This window comes from Meriones unguiculatus, chromosome 2 (genome assembly GCF_030254825.1).
Source record: "Meriones unguiculatus strain TT.TT164.6M chromosome 2, Bangor_MerUng_6.1, whole genome shotgun sequence".
Classification (NCBI taxonomy): domain Eukaryota; kingdom Metazoa; phylum Chordata; class Mammalia; order Rodentia; family Muridae; genus Meriones; species Meriones unguiculatus.
In genome coordinates, this window is record NC_083350.1 from 96,698,516 (window position 1) to 96,718,101 (window position 19,586).

Below are 19,586 nucleotides of genomic sequence, written 5' to 3' on the forward strand. Positions count from 1 at the left end.
TAAATAAATAAATGCAAAGTTTATGTTTGGAAGAAAACCTAAGAAGTGCTGTTATTTCCGGCGATAACTCAGGAGTTTGAGATAATTCTCCTTTTCTACGTTTCTAGGAACTTAAAAAGAAAATAAGCCAATTTTGTTGTTCATTTCTTGCATTTGAAGTACTCTTCAATAACATCTTTAGCTTGAGATTCTTCGCCATAGTCCTTAACCACCACGCAGCTGCAACCTATCACTTTGCGGGGTTTCCCCTTCCGATCGATTTTACAGAGGCCTACCCATTCTCCTAGTTTCTTGTTGTCATCAACCTTAATTAGGTTGATTCGGTGCTCAGCACAAAGGGTTTCCACCAACTTGATGTACGTAGGTTTATCACAATTGGACGCGAGCACACAGAGATGGGCTTGGTGCTTGCCTAGCGCTTTGGCAGCTTCATGAATTCCTCGTGCTAGGCCGTTGTGGACCAGGGCGGTCTTCAGCACCTCTTGCAAAGCAGTATTGACGTCCATCATCACTCCAGCAGCAGTGCCTTCCGTAGCCATGGCGCGGGTTACGGGGGGATCCGACCTGGAACGCACTTCAGCCTCCGAGCGGCCGCGCAGAAGCAAGAAGCGTTTTTCGAGGAATTTTAAGAAACATCCAACCCTTTCGCTATCGAAAACTACCGTAACTTCCAGCCCAAGTCGCAGGAGGTAACTAGTTCCCAGTCCTGTGAAGGCGGAAAGGTGGTCAGTCGGCCACCCAGAGGACAAAAAAATTAAGACACCTCAGGCGCGAGGCAGCTGTGCGGGCGCACGCAGCGAGTATGGCTGGCGCGCACGGGCTGCGGGCGAGCTTTCCCGTTATTGTTGCGTAAAGCGGGCTCCTCCTGCGGGAGGGCATCGGGGAGAGCGGGCCGCCTCCGCGGACGGCCGGGATCGGCACGCCGGGATAGGCAGGCCGCGCGCGGCGGCGACCTGCGCCAGCACCCTGTGCCCACGCTCCGCGAGCGCCGACGCTTCCTTCTCCCTAGCCGATTCGCCACTACTTGGTGTCAGGATTCAACATGAGAAAATTACGATTTCAGTACTCGAGAAGGCCCTCCTGCTAGCAGAAGTGGAGCCAGGGGACAGTCTGGTCTCTGATTTTGTTTTGTCTGGTCGTCGTTGCGGCGTCGCCCCGTGCAGCGCCCCGGGCTTTGCGTCGAAAGCGCCGACGCGGACGCCCAGCCCGCCGCGCCCGGAGCGCAGTCGCAGTGGCCTCTCGCTCCAGCTCCCGCCCCCGCTGGGTGGACGACGTGGAAGTTGCTGGCCGAGCAGGCTCGGAGGAGTCGGCCTCGGAGTGGCCGGGAGCAGCTGGGGTGGCGGCGCCCGGGCTCAGCTAGTCTGGCTGCCGAGTCCCGGCCTGTCTCCGAGCGTCGGCGAGGACGCGGCTGCCGTTCGCCATGGGTGAGCAGTGGGAAGGGCCGCGCCGAGGGCACCGGCCGGGCCGCGGGGCAGCCGCTGCCGTGGCGCCTCACCTCCAGGGAGCTGCCCCACCCGCGGCTCGGTCCCCGCTCACCCGCGGGGTCGCCACTGGCCCCAGCCCGGCGTCCCCACCCCTCGCCCCGCGTCCCCGTCTCGGTTGCAGCGGGGCTTCGGGTGCCTGGCGGGGCCACCGAGGTGTCCGGTCCTCCGTGGAAGCCTGATGGCTCTCGTGGGCGTGGGGCTGCGTCACTCTGAGAAACCTGAGGGCAGCGGGGTCGCCCTGGCCCTGCTGGGTCTGCGCTCCCGCGGGAGCTGTTTGAGCCGGTGGTTGAGTAAGGTCCCCTTGGCCCGCCGAGGGGGAGGGTTCGGCGGGCCAGCGAGTGGGATTTGAGTCCGGATTGGCAGATGGCGGTTTCCCAGGTGAGGAAACTACGGAGTTGTCTGAGCACCCTACGGCGACGCCCCCGTTACAGCTGGAGCCTCTAGGGGTTGCAGATTCTCCCGTGGGTTTGTTTTTAATCCTTCCTCAGCTTTCTCAAAAGTGTATAGACCCTGAGAATCTGTTTGGCTCTCTGTCACCCTTCGGGGTTTTTCTACCTCACTTATACGCGTGAACGGTCTAAAAGACTTTGTCAAGTCACACCCATTCTTTCTACATACAGCTTGTGCTGTGTTTGTTTTTCTAGACTGGACAGCTTTAATTGTGCCATGTTTTTTCCAAGTAGCCAAGTGTGACATCTGTTTTTCTTTCTTCCCCTCTACTACTTTCCTTTTCTTTCTGAGCTTGAGCATGCTGGGCAACGCCCTGCTGCTGAGGCCCTTTAAAACTTTGAGATAGGATCTCACTAAGTTGCCTAGCCTTGAACTCAACTCACTCTGTAGTCAAAATTGGCCTCAGACTCAAAGTGTTCTTGCTTTAGCCTCCTGAGTAGCTGATATTGCAGGCTTGGACCATTAACTAAAAGGCCTTGCCTTTTATTTTTAAGATTATATATGTGTGTATATATACACATACTTGATTATACATATATACATATGTATGATTATATATATTAAGATTATACATTTGTACATATATATGTATATATAATCTTGTGTATATATATGTATATGTATATGTATATAATCTTAAAATATATATATAATCTTAAAATATATAACTTATACACATAGACATATTATATAATGATATATATATTGCATGTTGAGCATATTCTTCATTACCCCCCTTTTCCTTTTTCTCACTTTATATTTAAATCTTTTCTTTTTTCTTTTAGTGGTTTTTGAAGGCAAAAAGTTTGAGTCACAAATATTTTTACTTTGCAGGCTGTCTTGGGTACATAAAGGTTCCTGGAAATATTTCATAAAATAGTGGATGTAGTCTTACTGTCTAAAATGAGGGTTTTTGTTTGTTTGTTTGATTGATTGATTGGTTTTTCCAGACAGGGTTTCTCTGTGTAGCCCTAGGTGTTCTGGAACTCACTTTCAGGCTAGCCTCAAATTCAGAGATCTACCTGCTTCTGCCTCTCAAGAGCTGGGATTAAAGGCATGCACCACAACAACCAGCTCTACATGAATTTTTAATTTTTTAAATTTATTTTCACTTTATGTGCATCTATGCTTTGCCTTTGTGTATATCTGTGTGAAAATGTCAGATCCCCTGGAATGGGAATTATAGGCAGTTGTGAGTTGCCACGTGGGTGTTAGGAATTGAACTTGGATCCTCTGAAGAGCAGCTAGTGCTCTGAACAGCTGAACCACCTCTCTAGACCTTAAAATAATGTACTTGGGAAACAGAGGCAGGCAGCTCTCTGTGAACTTGAAGCCATTCTGGTCTACATACTGATTTCCAGGCCAGCCAGGACTACAAAGTGAGACCTAGTCTCAAAAAATACTCACCCCCAAAATAATGAGATGACTTTTCAAAAATAGCTATTGTTAGATAACAACATCAAAATAGTTATTTGGTTTTGTGTGGCATTTAGAGTTTGTTGTGGGGAGCATAGTAAAGGCTTATGTTGGTACTGCCTCTGTACAATAACTGGTCTGCCCATCAGAGGACTCCATTGCGCCACTGCTCTTTGGACTGGTGCTTTGGTGTTTACATTAAGGAGGAGCCTGTCTAAGGTATCGTGTCCTTACTCTGCTGACTAGAAAATGGACTGGGCTCTTGAAGGCAGTGTTTACATGTCTGATGACTTAGTGTAGCTTCTGCATGCCTGACGTTACTCAGGACCTGGTAAGATCACTTACTACTGCTTGCTGGTGAATAATGCACTGCATTGGAAGAAAGAGTACCTGTGCATCCAAGAAGTATTTTGCTCTTTTAGACATACAGCTTTCAAAAGGCAAGGTTAAATGTTTTGTGCACCTAATTTATAAGATGACATTAAGTACTATTTTTTTTTTTTTTTTAAATCTTGTAGGTGGCTTTTTCTCAAGTATTTTTTCCAGTCTCTTTGGAACCAGGGAAATGAGGATTTTAATTTTAGGATTGGATGGTGCTGGAAAAACCACAATTTTGTACAGATTACAGGTTGGAGAAGTTGTTACTACTATTCCCAGTGAGTATTGCTTTGATAAACTCATTATGAAACTTTAATGGTTTCCATGTAATCAAACTTTCTGAGTAAATGAGTCATAGGATACAATGGTAGGGGCTTGTAAACTTTTTGTACGAAAATGATGTTGACAATGTTTTTTTTTAACTTGGTATAATTTAAGGTTCCCTCTACAGGCACATAAACAGGTTTCTCTGTTTAGAGCTGACTTAAGTCACTAAATCTTTACTGCTTAATGAAGACACTAAGTATCCACTGGCTTTGAGGAGTAAATAATTCAAGTGTACAAAGTTCTTTGCTAACTGGGGTAATGAAGTTTGTGGATGTTAAGTTGGCCTTGTTGCATACAAAGCACCTTTGTATTTTTTGTTACTTGAACCACAGTGCAGTTTCTCCTAAGTAGTTTTGTAGATCATTTTAAAAGATGGGAATGGTAGAGGCAGAGTGAACTGACCTGGTATCTGAAAACTAAGAGAAGAAACACCTGAACTTTAACTCTACTCCTGGCCTTATTATTCTTGCTGTCTTAGAAAATTATTTGCAGATAGTTCTATTGTACCACGTGGGGATGCTCTTGAGGGTTATACTGTTTAATTTGTTGAACTAAAAGTTTAGAGCAAGACTAATACCTTTTAATTAGATTCAAGTGTCCATATGATTTGCTCAAGATTTTAAATTGTGCATTTTTAAACACTGTCAGGATATCCCCATTTTGTCCCTATTAAAGCTTCCAGGGTGTTTTTGTTTTGCTTTTAAGGAGGAATGTTTGGATTTTGTAGCATCTTTTATTTCTTTTTACAGTTTTCTGCCCATTTCATTTCCACTGATTCTCACTTCTCAGTATATCTCTTCTCCATGTGTATCTTGTTTGTGGCCTCTGCAGGGCACAGTGCTACACAATGGCTGGGTTGCAGTGTGGGCTGTTTTCATGCCTGTGTGTAGTACATAAACAGTGCCCTTGATGGTGATGCACATAGAACTGCACTTGTTTACTTCTGGGAGAGAATGGGAGCTTGCTTTTTGGTTTGCAACATTTGCCAGTTTTGTTTTTCAGTTGCAATCAGCATACCTACCTGCCAAATACATCCTTACCAATAGGACATTAAAAGCTAGGAAACAAAAATTAGTGGTAACTGTAAGTCATTTTTCACTCCTTTTGTTTGTTTTTTGACACAGGGTTTCTCTGGATAACCCTGGCTGTCCTAGAACTTGCTCTGTAGAACATGTTGGTCTCAAATACACAAAGATCTGCTACCCGCAGAGAATGTGGCTTTCATAATCATTGCTGTGTCCTTATTGAGTTTAGAGCCTAGTCTCATGTTAATTTTGGTTATTTACCATCTACCAGAGCTTCAGCTTTGAATCTAAAACCGTACATTAAAAAAAAAAAAGATTTATTTATTTTACATCTATGAGTGCTTATTTGCAGGTACACATGCATGACAGAAGAGGGTATCAGATTCCAGTGTAGATGGTTGAGAGCCAACCGTAAGGTTGCTGGGACTTGAACTAGGACCTCTGGAAGAACAGACTTTTAACCACTGAACCATCTCTGCAGCCCTAACCATACTTTTCAAATAAAGCTTTTGAGCACTTGTTTACCAGAACTCCGGGGAGTTTAACAGATTTGTAGGGTTGGGTAAATTGCTCAGGTGAGCGCTGAGTTCATGAATGCAGTTTCTAGAGCCTATGTAACAACAAGCTGGATGCGGTGCTGGACAGTGACGATCCCAGCAGTGGGGAGGCAGACTAGCAGCGGCCTGGGCAGGATGGGCAGCCAGCCTACTCTGCTTGGCTTCAAGAGACACTGTCTCACAAACAGACAAACAGACAAACAAAAGATAGGCGTGTGTTAAAATGTGCAGTGCTTAGGAGATTTTTTTGTAACTTGAAGATGGTGATGACCTTATTAGTTTGTGGTGTGTGTGTGTGAGAGAGAGAGAGAGAGACAGACAGACAAACAGACACACAGAGAGAAACAGTATATTGTCTTAAATGTTATAATAACCCAGCCCAAGTGAGACTGAAAGTCACCATCAGTGGCTAGAACTCAGTGAAGTTGAACACCTGGTAAAGGTGGAGTGGATTAATCTACATGTAATATTGATTTGATTTCTCTTTCAGCTATTGGATTTAATGTAGAGACGGTAACATACAAAAACCTCAAATTCCAAGTTTGGGACTTAGGGGGACAGACAAGTATCAGGTATGGTATAAACACCAGATCATTTGTTGATATTTAACATTTACTGTTTCTTTTCATCACTGACAACACTAAACCAAAATATATCTCCTGTTGGAAATTAGATAGGGGTCACATTGATTTAAATGAGGTAGAATTTGAAACTGTATATTTTTCTTATATCATCCAGTGAGTAAAATCTGGGGAACTCAAATTTTCAGATAATCTCTTAAATGAACATCCTCTCATGAGAACTGAAAGGGCTCAGAAACTAGCCCCTTGCTTGGGTTTTGTCATTTCCCGTTCTGAGAGACTGTTTGGCATTCATTCACCACCATGCAGGGTGATGCTTGGCAAATGCTTGTGACCATCAGTGGCAAGGGGATCAGTTTAGGGTGTTAAAAAGATTGGTAGTTCAGTGTGGTTGTGCATGCATTTAATCCTAACACTGGGAGGCAGAGGCAGGAGGATGTCTGAGTTAGAGGCCTGTTTGGTCTACATATCTGGTTCCAGGCCAGTCAGGGTGAGACGGTCCCATAAAAGACAGAATAAAGAGAGGAGAGATTGATTGGTCAGTAATACATTCACTGATAATCTGCCTATGGGCGACTTGTTTTATTTGGTAACTTTTAAGATGATTATTATTTGTTTTTTGTTTTTGAGACAGGGTTTCTCTAAATAGCCCTGGCTATTCAGGAACTCACTTTGTAGACCAGACTGGCCTTGAACTCATAGAGATCTGTCTGCCTCTTTCTTCCAAATACTGGGATTAAAGGCCCGCACCACCACTGCCCTTCTTGAGAGCATTTCTAATTGTAGCCAGTTCCACTTCTGGTTGTCATCAGTGATTAAAGACATAAAAAGTCACATTAAAATTTCCAGGTAGTGGTGGTACATGCCTTTAATCCCAGCACTGCGGAAGCAGAGGCAGGAGGATCTCTGAGTTTGAAGCCAGACTGGTTGATAGAGTCAACCATTATAGAGGGCTATACAGAGAAACCTTCTCTTGGGTGGGGGGAACAACAACAAAAACTCATCCTTTTCTTGTAAGGATTCCTGGTTAAAGACTTGTAAATTACAATGATCAGATCTGTGTACAACTTTCTTATCTCAGTATATTTTGTGGTTTTTGTAGATTATATTTGTATCATCTTATCTTGAAGTTCAAACTTTGAAACTATATTTTAATATTTATCGTCTTTCAACCCAGTCATACCGAGTGTGATGCAAGATGTGATTCTGTCAGAAACAGTAACTCATTGAGCAGTATTCTGAACATGAGTGGAGCATGGCTGCCATGTGGCTGCTGTCTCCCCATCATTGACCAAGTCCAGCGTGTGAATTTGCAAGAGATAACATGTTTTCAACTTTTGAATTTTCTTTAGACCATACTGGCGATGTTACTATTCAAACACAGATGCAGTCATCTATGTAGTTGACAGCTGTGACAGAGACCGAATTGGCATTTCCAAGTCAGAGTTAGTTGCCATGTTGGAGGTAAGCAAACATTTAAGCATGGAGGAACTAGAGGGATATTTACATTTGCTTCCTTTGTGTGTTTGTATGTTATCACGTGCAATAATAATTAAAAACATTCAGGAATAGTTTTCCTCCATTCTTTTCCTTTTTTTTTTTTTTTAAAGCTTTTTCTTGGGGGCTGGAGAGATGGCTTAGTCATTGAGAAAGAGCACTGGTTGGTTGCTCTCTCAGAGCACCTGGGTTCAGTTCCCAGCACCTTTATGCAGCTGGCAGCATGCAGCTTACAACTGACCGGTTACTCCAGTTCCAGTGGATCCATAAACACATGGTGTACAGAACACACACACACACACACTCACAAATAAAAGTAAGCACCTTAAAAACACACACACTCACAAATAAAAGTAAGCACCTTAAAAACACACACACACACTCACAAATAAAAGTAAGCACCTTAAACACACACACACTCACAAATAAAAGTGAGCACCTTAAACACACACACACACTCACAAATAAAAGTAAGCACCTTAAAAACACACACACACACACACACACACACTCACAAATAAAAGTAAGCACCTTAAAAACACACACACACACACTCACAAATAAAAGTGAGCACCTTAAAAACACACACACTCACAAATAAAAGTAAGCACCTTAAACACACACACACACACTCACAAATAAAAGTAAGCACCTTAAACACACACACACACTCACAAATAAAAGTGAGCACCTTAAACACACACACACACTCACAAATAAAAGTAAGCACCTTAAACACACACACTCACAAAAGTAAGCACCTTAAACACACACACACACAAATAAAAGTAAGCACATTAAACACACACACACTCACAAATAAAAGTAAGCACCTTAAAAACACACACACACACTCACAAATAAAAGTGAGCACCTTAAACACACACACACACTCACAAATAAAAGTAAGCACCTTAAAAACACACACACACACACTCACAAATAAAAGTAAGCACCTTAAAAACACACACACACTCACAAATAAAAGTGAGCACCTTAAAAACACACACTCACAAATAAAAGTAAGCACCTTAAACACACACACACACTCACAAATAAAAGTAAGCACCTTAAACACACACACACACTCACAAATAAAAGTGAGCACCTTAAACACACACACACACTCACAAATAAAAGTAAGCACCTTAAAAACACACACACTCACAAATAAAAGTAAGCACATTAAACACACACAAACACACACTCACAAATAAAAGTGAGCACCTTAAACACACACACACACTCACAAATAAAAGTAAGCACCTTAAACACACACACACACTCACAAATAAAAGTAAGCACCTTAAACGCACACACACACTCACAAATAAAAGTGAGCACCTTAAACACACACACACTCACAAATAAAAGTAAGCACATTAAACACACACACACTCACAAATAAAAGTGAGCACCTTAAACACACACACACTCACAAATAAAAGTAAGCACCTTAAACACACACACACACTCACAAATAAAAGTAAGCACCTTAAAAACACACACACACAAATAAAAGTAAGCACATTAAAAACACACACACACTCACAAATAAAAGTGAGCACCTTAAAAACACACACACACACACTCACAAATAAAAGTGAGCACCTTAAACACACACACACTCAAATAAAAGTGATCACCTTAAACACACACACACTCACAAATAAAAGTAAGCACATTAAACACACACACACACTCACAAATAAAAGTAAGCACATTAAACACACACACACACTCACAAATAAAAGTAAGCACCTTAAACACACACACACACTCAAAAATAAAAGTGAGCACCTTAAACACACACACACACTCACAAATAAAAGTAAGCACCTTAAAAACACACACACTCACAAATAAAAGTGAGCACCTTAAACACACACACACTCACAAATAAAAGTAAGCACATTAAACACACACACACTCACAAATAAAAGTAAGCACATTAAACACACACACTCACAAATAAAAGTAAGCACCTTAAACACACACACACACTCACAAATAAAAGTGAGCACCTTAAAAACACACACACACTCACAAATAAAAGTGAGCACCTTAAAAACACACACACACAAATAAAAGTAAGCACCTTAAAACACACACACACTCACAAATAAAAGTGAGCACCTTAAACACACACACACACACTCACAAATAAAAGTGAGCACCTTAAACACACACACACACTCACAAAAAAAAGTGAGCACCTTAAAAACACACACACACACTCACAAATAAAAGTAAGCACCTTAAACACACACACACACACACTCACAAATAAAAGTGAGCACCTTAAACACACACACTCACAAATAAAAGTAAGAACCTTAAACACACACACACACACTCACAAATAAAAGTAAGCACATTAAAAACAGACACACACACTCACAAATAAAAGTAAGCACATTAAAAACACACACACACTCACAAATAAAAGTGAGCACCTTAAAAACACACACACACACACTCACAAATAAAAGTGAGCACCTTAAACACACACACACTCAAATAAAAGTGATCACCTTAAACACACACACACTCACAAATAAAAGTAAGCACATTAAACACACACACACACTCACAAATAAAAGTAAGCACATTAAACACACACACACACTCACAAATAAAAGTAAGCACCTTAAACACACACACACACTCAAAAATAAAAGTGAGCACCTTAAACACACACACACACTCACAAATAAAAGTGAGCACCTTAAACACACACACACTCAAATAAAAGTGATCACCTTAAAAACACACACACACACTCACAAATAAAAGTGAGCACCTTAAAAACACACACACACACACTCACAAATAAAAGTGAGCACCTTAAACACACACACACACTCACAAATAAAAGTGAGCACCTTAAAAACACACACACACTCACAAATAAAAGTGAGCACCTTAAAAACACACACACACAAATAAAAGTAAGCACCTTAAAACACACACACACACACTCACAAATAAAAGTAAGCACCTTAAAAACACACACACACACACACTCACAAATAAAAGTGAGCACCTTAAACACACACACACACTCACAAATAAAAGTGAGCACCTTAAAAACACACACACACACTCACAAATAAAAGTAAGCACCTTAAACACACACACACACTCACAAATAAAAGTGAGCACCTTAAAAACACACACACCCACTCACAAATAAAAGTGAGCACCTTAAAAACACACACACACTCACAAATAAAAGTAAGCACCTTAAAAACACACACACACTCACAAATAAAAGTGAGCACCTTAAAAACACACACACACACACTCACAAATAAAAGTGAGCACCTTAAAAACACACACTCACAAATAAAAGTGAGCACCTTAAAAACACACACACACACTCACAAATAAAAGTGAGCACCTTAAACACACACACACACTCACAAATAAAAGTAAGCACATTAAACACACACACATACTCACAAATAAAAGTGAGCACCTTAAAAACACACACACTCACAAATAAAAGTAAGCACCTTAAAAACACACACACACACACTCACAAAAGTGAGCACCTTAAACACACACACACACTCACAAATAAAAGTAAGCACCTTAAACACACACACACTCACAAATAAAAGTGAGCACCTTAAACACACACACACTCACAAATAAAAGTGAGCACCTTAAAAACACACACACACACTCACAAATAAAAGTAAGCACCTTAAAAACACACACACACACTCACAAATAAAAGTAAGCACCTTAAACACACACACACACACTCACAAATAAAAGTAAGCACCTTAAACACACACACACACTCACAAATAAAAGTAAGCACCTTAAAAACACACACACTCACAAATAAAAGTGAGCACCTTAAACACACACACACTCACAAATAAAAGTGAGCACATTAAACACACACACACTCACAAATAAAAGTGAGCACCTTAAACACACACACACACTCACAAATAAAAGTAAGCACCTTAAAAACACACACACACACTCACAAATAAAAGTAAGCACCTTAAACACACACACACACACTCACAAATAAAAGTAAGCACCTTAAACACACACACACACTCACAAATAAAAGTAAGCACCTTAAAAACACACACACTCACAAATAAAAGTGAGCACCTTAAACACACACACACTCACAAATAAAAGTAAGCACATTAAACACACACACACTCACAAATAAAAGTGAGCACCTTAAACACACACACACACTCACAAATAAAAGTAAGCACCTTAAAAACACACTCACAAATAAAAGTAAGCACATTAAACACACACACACACTCACAAATAAAAGTGAGCACCTTAAACACACACACTCACAAAAGTAAGCACCTTAAACACACACACACACTCACAAATAAAAGTAAGCACATTAAACACACACACACACTCACAAATAAAAGTAAGCACCTTAAAAACACACACACACACTCACAAATAAAAGTAAGCACCTTAAAAACACACACACACACTCACAAATAAAAGTAAGCACCTTAAAAACACACACACTCACAAATAAAAGTAAGCACATTAAACACACACACACACTCACAAATAAAAGTAAGCACCTTAAAAACACACACACACACTCACAAATAAAAGTAAGCACCTTAAAAACACACACACACACTCACAAATAAAAGTAAGCACATTAAACACACACACACACTCACAAATAAAAGTAAGCACCTTAAAAACACACACACACACTCACAAATAAAAGTAAGCACATTAAAAACACACTCACAAATAAAAGTAAGCACCTTAAAAACACACACACACTCACAAATAAAAGTAAGCACATTAAACACACACTCACAAATAAAAGTAAGCACATTAAAAACACACACACACTCACAAATAAAAGTAAGCACCTTAAAAAAACACACACACACTGACAAATAAAAGTAAGCACATTAAAAACACACACACACTCACAAATAAAAGTAAGCACATTAAAAACACACTCACAAATAAAAGTAAGCACATTAAAAACACACACACACTCACAAATAAAAGTAAGCACATTAAAAACACACACACTCAAATAAAACTAAGCACATTAAAAACACACACACACTCACAAATAAAAGTAAGCACATTAAAAACACACACACTCACAAATAAAAGTAAGCACATTAAAAACACACACTTTTTTTTATTTGTATGAATGTTTGCGTTATGTGCATGTTCCATGTGCATGCCTGGTGTCTATGGAGGTCAGAAAAGACATCAGTTCCCCTGGGAATGGAGGTATAAATGATTATGAGCCACTAGGAATCAAACCCGGTCCTCTGCATGAGCAACAATGTAGAGTTAACCACTGGGCTAACGCTTCCTTAAAGATTTATTTATTTTTATTTTGTGTGTGTGAGTCTTTGGCTGCATATGTGGTTCCACCACCTGTGTGCCTTAGGTTGGAAGAAGGTGTTCCTGGAACTGGAATTATTGATGGTTCCAATCTACCATGTCAGTCTGAGAATCAAACGTGGGTCTCCTGCGTAAGCAACAAGTGCACTTAACCAGAGCTATCCCTATAGCTCTGTCTGTCTATCTCTGCCCCCCCTTTCTATTCTTTTAAAAAGGTAAACATTACTTCTGTCTATCTCTGCTCCCCACTTTCTATTCTTTTAAAAAGGTGAACATTACTTCCTATTGCAGAAATACAGTTGGAAAGATAGGTGAAATAAAAGTCCAACCTATAGCTTCCTGTCATCATTTCATGAGTTCTTGCAAATTGAAAGCTCTTAATTTAAGCTATTCAAGTTAAAAAAATTATTAGCTTGTGTTTGTGTGTGTTTGCATGTGTACACATTTGGACATGGAGTCAGAGCACAGCAGAGTAGTGTTGACCCTCTTCTACCTTTATGTAGGTTCTAAAGATGTATCTTGGATTGTCAGGCTTTTGAGGCAGCTTTTACCTGCTGAGCTATCTTACTGCCCCAAATATATGACTTTTAAAAGATTTATCTTTATGTCTCTTCATTTGTGTCTGTATGTGCATGTGTGTTGGTCCCCTCAGAGGCCAGAAGAGGGTGTCAGATACCATAGGGCTGGAGTTCCAGACCGCTGGGAGCCACCTGGTATGGGTGCTGAGAACCAAACTGATTCTCTGGAAGAAGAGCAAGTGCTCTTACGCACCGAGCCATGTCTTCAGTTCTGCCTTTTAAAATTTCTTACTTTTGGATGTTTTAGAAACATTGGTATGCTAAGAAATGCATATTTCTGGGTTTCTGGCACAGTTCTGCCCTGGCTTTTATCAAATTTTTACTTTTCACTTATTTGCAGTCCTTTAGCTGAACTCAAATTTCTCTGAACCCTTTGAGCTTGCTTTATTCACAGTTGTTACCTTCTCTTCTGAGACAGGATCTTGTTTTGCTATCAGTTTATTTGGTTGGCTGATTGGTTTTTCAAGACAGGTTTTCTCTGTGGATCCCTGGCTGCCCTGGAACTTTGACTGCCTCTGCCTCTGAAGTGCTGGGATTAAAGGTGTGTACTACCACCCCCAGCTGGCCAGTTTTGGTGATGTATTTGAGAAAAGGTCTAATTACATAGTCCTGGTTGCCTTTGCATTCACGGAAATCCACCTGCTTCTGTTCAAGTGCTGAGATTAAAGGCTATTACGTCCTGCAATTTCTTTTAATGGTATTGAGGTTTGAGCCCAGAGCCTTGTACATGCTTAGCAAGAGCTCTACCACTGAGCTGTATCTCTAGCACAAAACAATACATTTTATTTACTGAAATCATTTATAATTTATTGCCTGGCTAATCAAATTTAGAGCACTCATTAAATAAAAGGCTAAAAGTAAGTATGCTTTGATTTATTTAATAACAGGCAAATAGTATTCGTTTGGGAAACTTAACTGGATGTATCCTTTTTCTACAGTTCCATCTTACCCAGTTATTTAATGCTTAAATACAGTTCCAGGCTACTTGGCACCAAGGTATATTAGTTACTCTTCTATTGCCGTGCTATATCACAATTACTAAGGCAGTTTACAGAAAGTTCACTGAGGCTGTGGTCCCAGGGGCCAGGTTAGAGTCTGTAATGGTAGGATGAAGGCATTAAATGCCAAGGACTGGATTTGTAATTTCTTGGGCTACCAACTTTGTAATGGTTTCCAAGTTGTAAGTCATAGAGTTAATAGTTTTAAACCTGTGTTTAATTTTTTCATAATGTAGCATCATAGTTATAAGCTTCTTAGATCAAACTACAGTATAAGGATTTTTTTTTCTTTGATTTTTGAGACAAGGCTTTACTGTGTAGCCCATGCTAGCCTTACTATTATTATTAGCTTTAATAATTTATAGTTCTCGAGTTGTATAAGATTGTTATGAAGTCATTTTGCAACATGAGGATTTGATTATAAAATATTACAGAGGTGGGCTGTGTTAGAAGTACATGTTTCTAATTCTGGTACTTGGGAAGCAGAGGCAGGAGGATGATGAGATGAGGCCGTCCTGGACTACACAGTTCGAAGTCTTATTCAAAACCAAGGTGGGGGCTAGCTCAGCAGTGTTCGCATAGCTTGTGATCCCTCACCCTGGAGCACACAACACTTCACCGAGCAGACCTGGGAGTCACGTTGTTAGGTAGCCCTGTTTCATTCACCAGACACTGTTATGTAAAGTGTGGGTCTAGTGTGGGTCTAGTGCCGGTTTGTACCGGTAACATTTAAAACAAACAAAAGCAGTTTAGGTTTTACCTTCTTGGTATACATAGAGAACATCTAAATGAAATAACTAATGTGTAAAAATTGAGGTTAGCCAGAATGTTTAGGTAAACATGCTTGAATTCTAGATTGGGAAAGCCTTCCCGAAACAATGGGAAGGAGTTCCAAAAGAAAAGATAGATTTAATTGTAATCAAACCTTCATTCAGACATGCTAAATATCAACAAATAAAAGGACATCAGGACCAACCAGAAAGCAGTGAGGAAGGATTTGTTTTTTTTTCTTGAGAATAGGGTCTTGCTTTAGCCTCTACTGGCCTGAACTTGCTTGCCAAGTCTGGGCTAGCCTCAGATTTGATCCATTTGCCCTATCTTCCGAGTACAAAATTGGTGCTATTTCTTACTCTAAGTTTAGAATGTTTCTGTCTCATTTAGCATATGTTAACTGTACACAGTGGGTTTCCTTGATGTTTTTCTTGTGTGTACATAAAGTATTATTTAATGCACTAATAATATTTTGCTTATATGCACTCCCCTTTCCTCTTCTCTTTTTCCCCTTTTCTATCCCGTAATCTCCCCTTCTTCCCAGTTAGCCTCCCTTCTACTTTTTTTTTTTTTTTTTTAATGACCCAGTGAATTTCATTAGAGTTGTTTACAGGAATATGGATACACAAGAATACACATTCTTCAACACAGTTTGGTTTTGCTTTTTTTTTGTTGTTGTTGTTTTTACAAATTCAGGGGTGCAAATTGATTAAAGGAAATGAAATTGTTTTTCATTTTCCTTAGGAAGAAGAGCTGCGAAAAGCCATTTTAGTGGTGTTTGCAAATAAGCAGGACATGGAGCAGGCCATGACACCTTCAGAAATGGCAAATGCACTTGGGTTACCTGCCCTGAAGGACCGGAAGTGGCAGATATTTAAAACCCCTTCTTCCCAGTTAGCCTCCCTTCTACTTTTTTTTTTTTTTTTTAATGACCCAGTGAATTTCATTAGAGTTGTTTACAGGAATATGGATACACAAGAATACACATTCTTCAACACAGTTTGGTTTTGCTTTTTTTTTGTTGTTGTTGTTTTTACAAATTCAGGGGTGCAAATTGATTAAAGGAAATGAAATTGTTTTTCATTTTCCTTAGGAAGAAGAGCTGCGAAAAGCCATTTTAGTGGTGTTTGCAAATAAGCAGGACATGGAGCAGGCCATGACACCTTCAGAAATGGCAAATGCACTTGGGTTACCTGCCCTGAAGGACCGGAAGTGGCAGATATTTAAAACCTCAGCAACCAAAGGCACTGGCCTTGATGAGGCAATGGAATGGCAAGTATCTTGTGTTTGAAGGCATCTGTGCATGCATATGGGAAGCTTACTATAGGATAGTTGTCTTTTTCCCAGGCAAAGTTGTCTTGGTATGTAGCCCAGGATAGATCCTACTTCAGCCCAAGTGCAGGGATTACCAATGTACATTTCCACACCTGGCCTATGATGCAAAGTTTATTTTCTTGAGGATGATTTTGGGCAGCAGCTAATTGGCATCTCTTCCAGCCTTTTCTCCCATTGTCTTCCAGCCACATTTACATGACTGCAGTTATTAGGTAGGTTGGTTCTCTGCTTTATTTCCCTCTCCAGTTCTGAGTCCCCCAGAATTTAGCCTAGGGCTTGCTTCTTGTCAAGATTCTTATTTTTTTCCATTAATTAAATTTTTAATCACTTTATGGTCTGATTGAAGCCCTCTCCCTCCTCTCCTCCTAGTCTCACCCTCACAACACCTCCTCCCATTCCTCCCTCCCCTTCTCTGAGAAGGGGAGGCCCCCCATGGGTACCAGCCCGCTTTGGTAAATCAAATAGCAGCAGGACTAAGCGCATCCTCTCCCACTGAGGTCATGCAAGACAGCTCAGCTAGGGAGAGGGGATCCAAAGGCAGGCAGCATAGTCAGAGACAGCTCCTACTCCCATTGTTAGCAGACCCACATGATGACCAAGCTGCACATCTGTTACATATGTGTAGGGTCCAGTCCATGCATGCTCTTTGGTTGGTGGTTCAGTTTCTGTGAGCCCCCATGGGACCAGGTTAGTTGACTTTGTAGGTCTTTTTGTGGTGTCCTTGACCCCTCCAGCTCCCTAAATCCTTCTTTTCACCCTTCTCCAAGACTTTATTGTTTGGCTGTGGTTCTCCACATCTGTTCCCATCACCTGCTGGATGAAGCCTCTCAGAAGACAGTTATAGTAGACTCTTGTCTGGATGTTCCAGGGGCCCTGCAGGCTGCCTCCTCTTGTCAAGATGCCTGACAGGCACTTTTAATACCAGCACATGCAGGAGGATCACTGTGAAGTTGAGGCCAGTCTGGTCTACTTAGTAAGATCCAGGTCAGCTAAGGCTTCATAGTGAAGACTGCTGCAACCCCCTCCCTCCCAGTGGCCAGTGATAGAGTGTTTGTCACATTATTTTATAATTCTTCAGTAGGTGTTCAGACTCTGTTTGAGAATAGAGATCAGTTTTTACCTCTAAACTGTGCCTATGTAACCCAGCAGTAATAGCAGAATATAGATACCTGACACTCAGTTTGACAGTGCCTGGCTATAATCTCAACACTTTAGAGGCAGTCAAGGGGGTCAGGAATTTTAAGGCCACTTTTGGCTAAATGGTGAGAGTGTGTGTGTGTGAGTGTGAGAGTGAGAGAAGCCAGGTGTGGTGGCACATGCCTTTAATCCCAGCACTCAGGAGGCAGAGGCAGGTGAGTTTGAGGCCAGCCTGGTCTACAAAGAGAATCCAGGACAGCCAGGACTCTGATATAGAGAAACGCTATTTCATTTTAAAAAAATGAAAGAAAAGAAGCAGAATAAATAAAAATGAATAGATACTCGGGTCTTTTTCTTCTTCTTCTCTCTGTTAATCTTTGTAATCTAAAGTGCTTTGAATCCACCTTCACTGTGAAATTTATATTGCAAATGTTCACGCTTTATACCTGGAAGTTAGTTTTGTGAAACCCTTGCATTTTCTCTCTCCAGGTTAGTTGAAACACTGAAAAGCAGACAGTGAATCCCTTCCCATGAGTGCCTGTGAACCAGAGGCTGCAGCACACTCGTCAGAAGCAGGCAGATGTGCTTCCTGGCACTTGGAACTGTGTGATTCTGGTGTACACAGAACTGACTTCAATGTTTGTAATAAATATGAAAAACAAGTATTTGGCGAGAGGGTTAGCTTGATTGAATTACCCAAATCGTTTATGTAATGTAAAATATTTCTTCCTTGCTCTCTTGTGTTAAGGTATATATTCTATTTGTATAGAATTCTTACTCAAATACAGTTCTATTAAAGAATGTATGCACTTGGGGGAACCCTCCTATTTTTAAATTAGCGGTTGCATCTTGTTTGTATGAACACTAAGATTTAGTTCAGACATTTCCCCCTTAAAATGAATTAAGACTTTCCAAAGATTAGTCTTAGCAAAGTAGGTTAGAAATATAGAGTGTATAATATAATCTTCATTTGCCTAACTGACTAGTTTATAGTGTATTTCACTTGAGATTTTGGTTATAGGCATGAGTATTATTTTGTTCACTCAGTTTACTGACTTAAAAACATTACGTTACATTACTTTATAGCTGTCAAAAGACTTTTACTTATGTTGACCTGAACTTTGTACAGGAACCCTGTGAGAAAGGCTCGATTTTGCTTTGTTCCTTTGCCAGGCCTTATACAGTGAGGTAGGGTAGGGTTCAGAGTGGGGCTTTTGGGTCAGAAACTTGTGTCCTAGATCACACTGTATCTGGAAATGCCAACTCTGGGAACACAGATACCTATGGTGTAGTGGTTCACATCTGTAATCCTAGTACTCAGGAGACAAAAGCAGGAGGACCAAGAGTTCAAGGCTAGCTCCAACTAAGTGGTGAGCCTGACGCTAGCCAGTGTTGCTTGAAACTGTCTCAACACAAAACAAAACAAAAACTAACCCAGCCAACTAAAAAAATTATGCTAAAATAGTTACGGACATTCAAAGAAATGTTTATATAAACTCTTGTCTATGCTAGTAAAATGGTGATACAGTCAGAAGGATCCCAAAAATGGCTGTTTGATGAGTTCACAATAACAAAAAACTTCACATGAAAGGAAATAAAAAGTAATTTTAATAAGTATTAATGAGATGTCTTTACTGTCTTTCATTAATGTCTTTACT

The 19,586-nt window shown here is 40.6% G+C and overlaps 2 protein-coding genes across 2 annotated transcripts; one reads left to right on the top strand and one right to left on the bottom strand.

Annotated features, from left to right (window-relative positions):
- LOC110550291 (small ribosomal subunit protein eS12-like) lies at positions 1–1,010 on the bottom strand. Its single transcript, XM_060377878.1, has one exon. It carries the CDS (start codon positions 537–539, stop codon positions 141–143), a length of 399 nt encoding a protein of 132 aa, XP_060233861.1. The 5' UTR covers positions 540–1,010; the 3' UTR covers positions 1–140.
- Positions 1,011–1,015: 5 nt separating this feature from the next.
- Positions 1,016–19,549, top strand: Arl1 (ADP ribosylation factor like GTPase 1). The gene is made up of 6 exons (XM_021640079.2): positions 1,016–1,424; positions 3,869–4,006; positions 6,128–6,209; positions 7,571–7,682; positions 16,550–16,728; positions 18,418–19,549. Exons 1-6 carry the CDS (start codon positions 1,421–1,423, stop codon positions 18,446–18,448), a joined length of 546 nt encoding a protein of 181 aa, XP_021495754.1. The 5' UTR covers positions 1,016–1,420; the 3' UTR covers positions 18,449–19,549.
- The last annotated feature ends 37 nt before the right edge of the window (positions 19,550–19,586 follow it).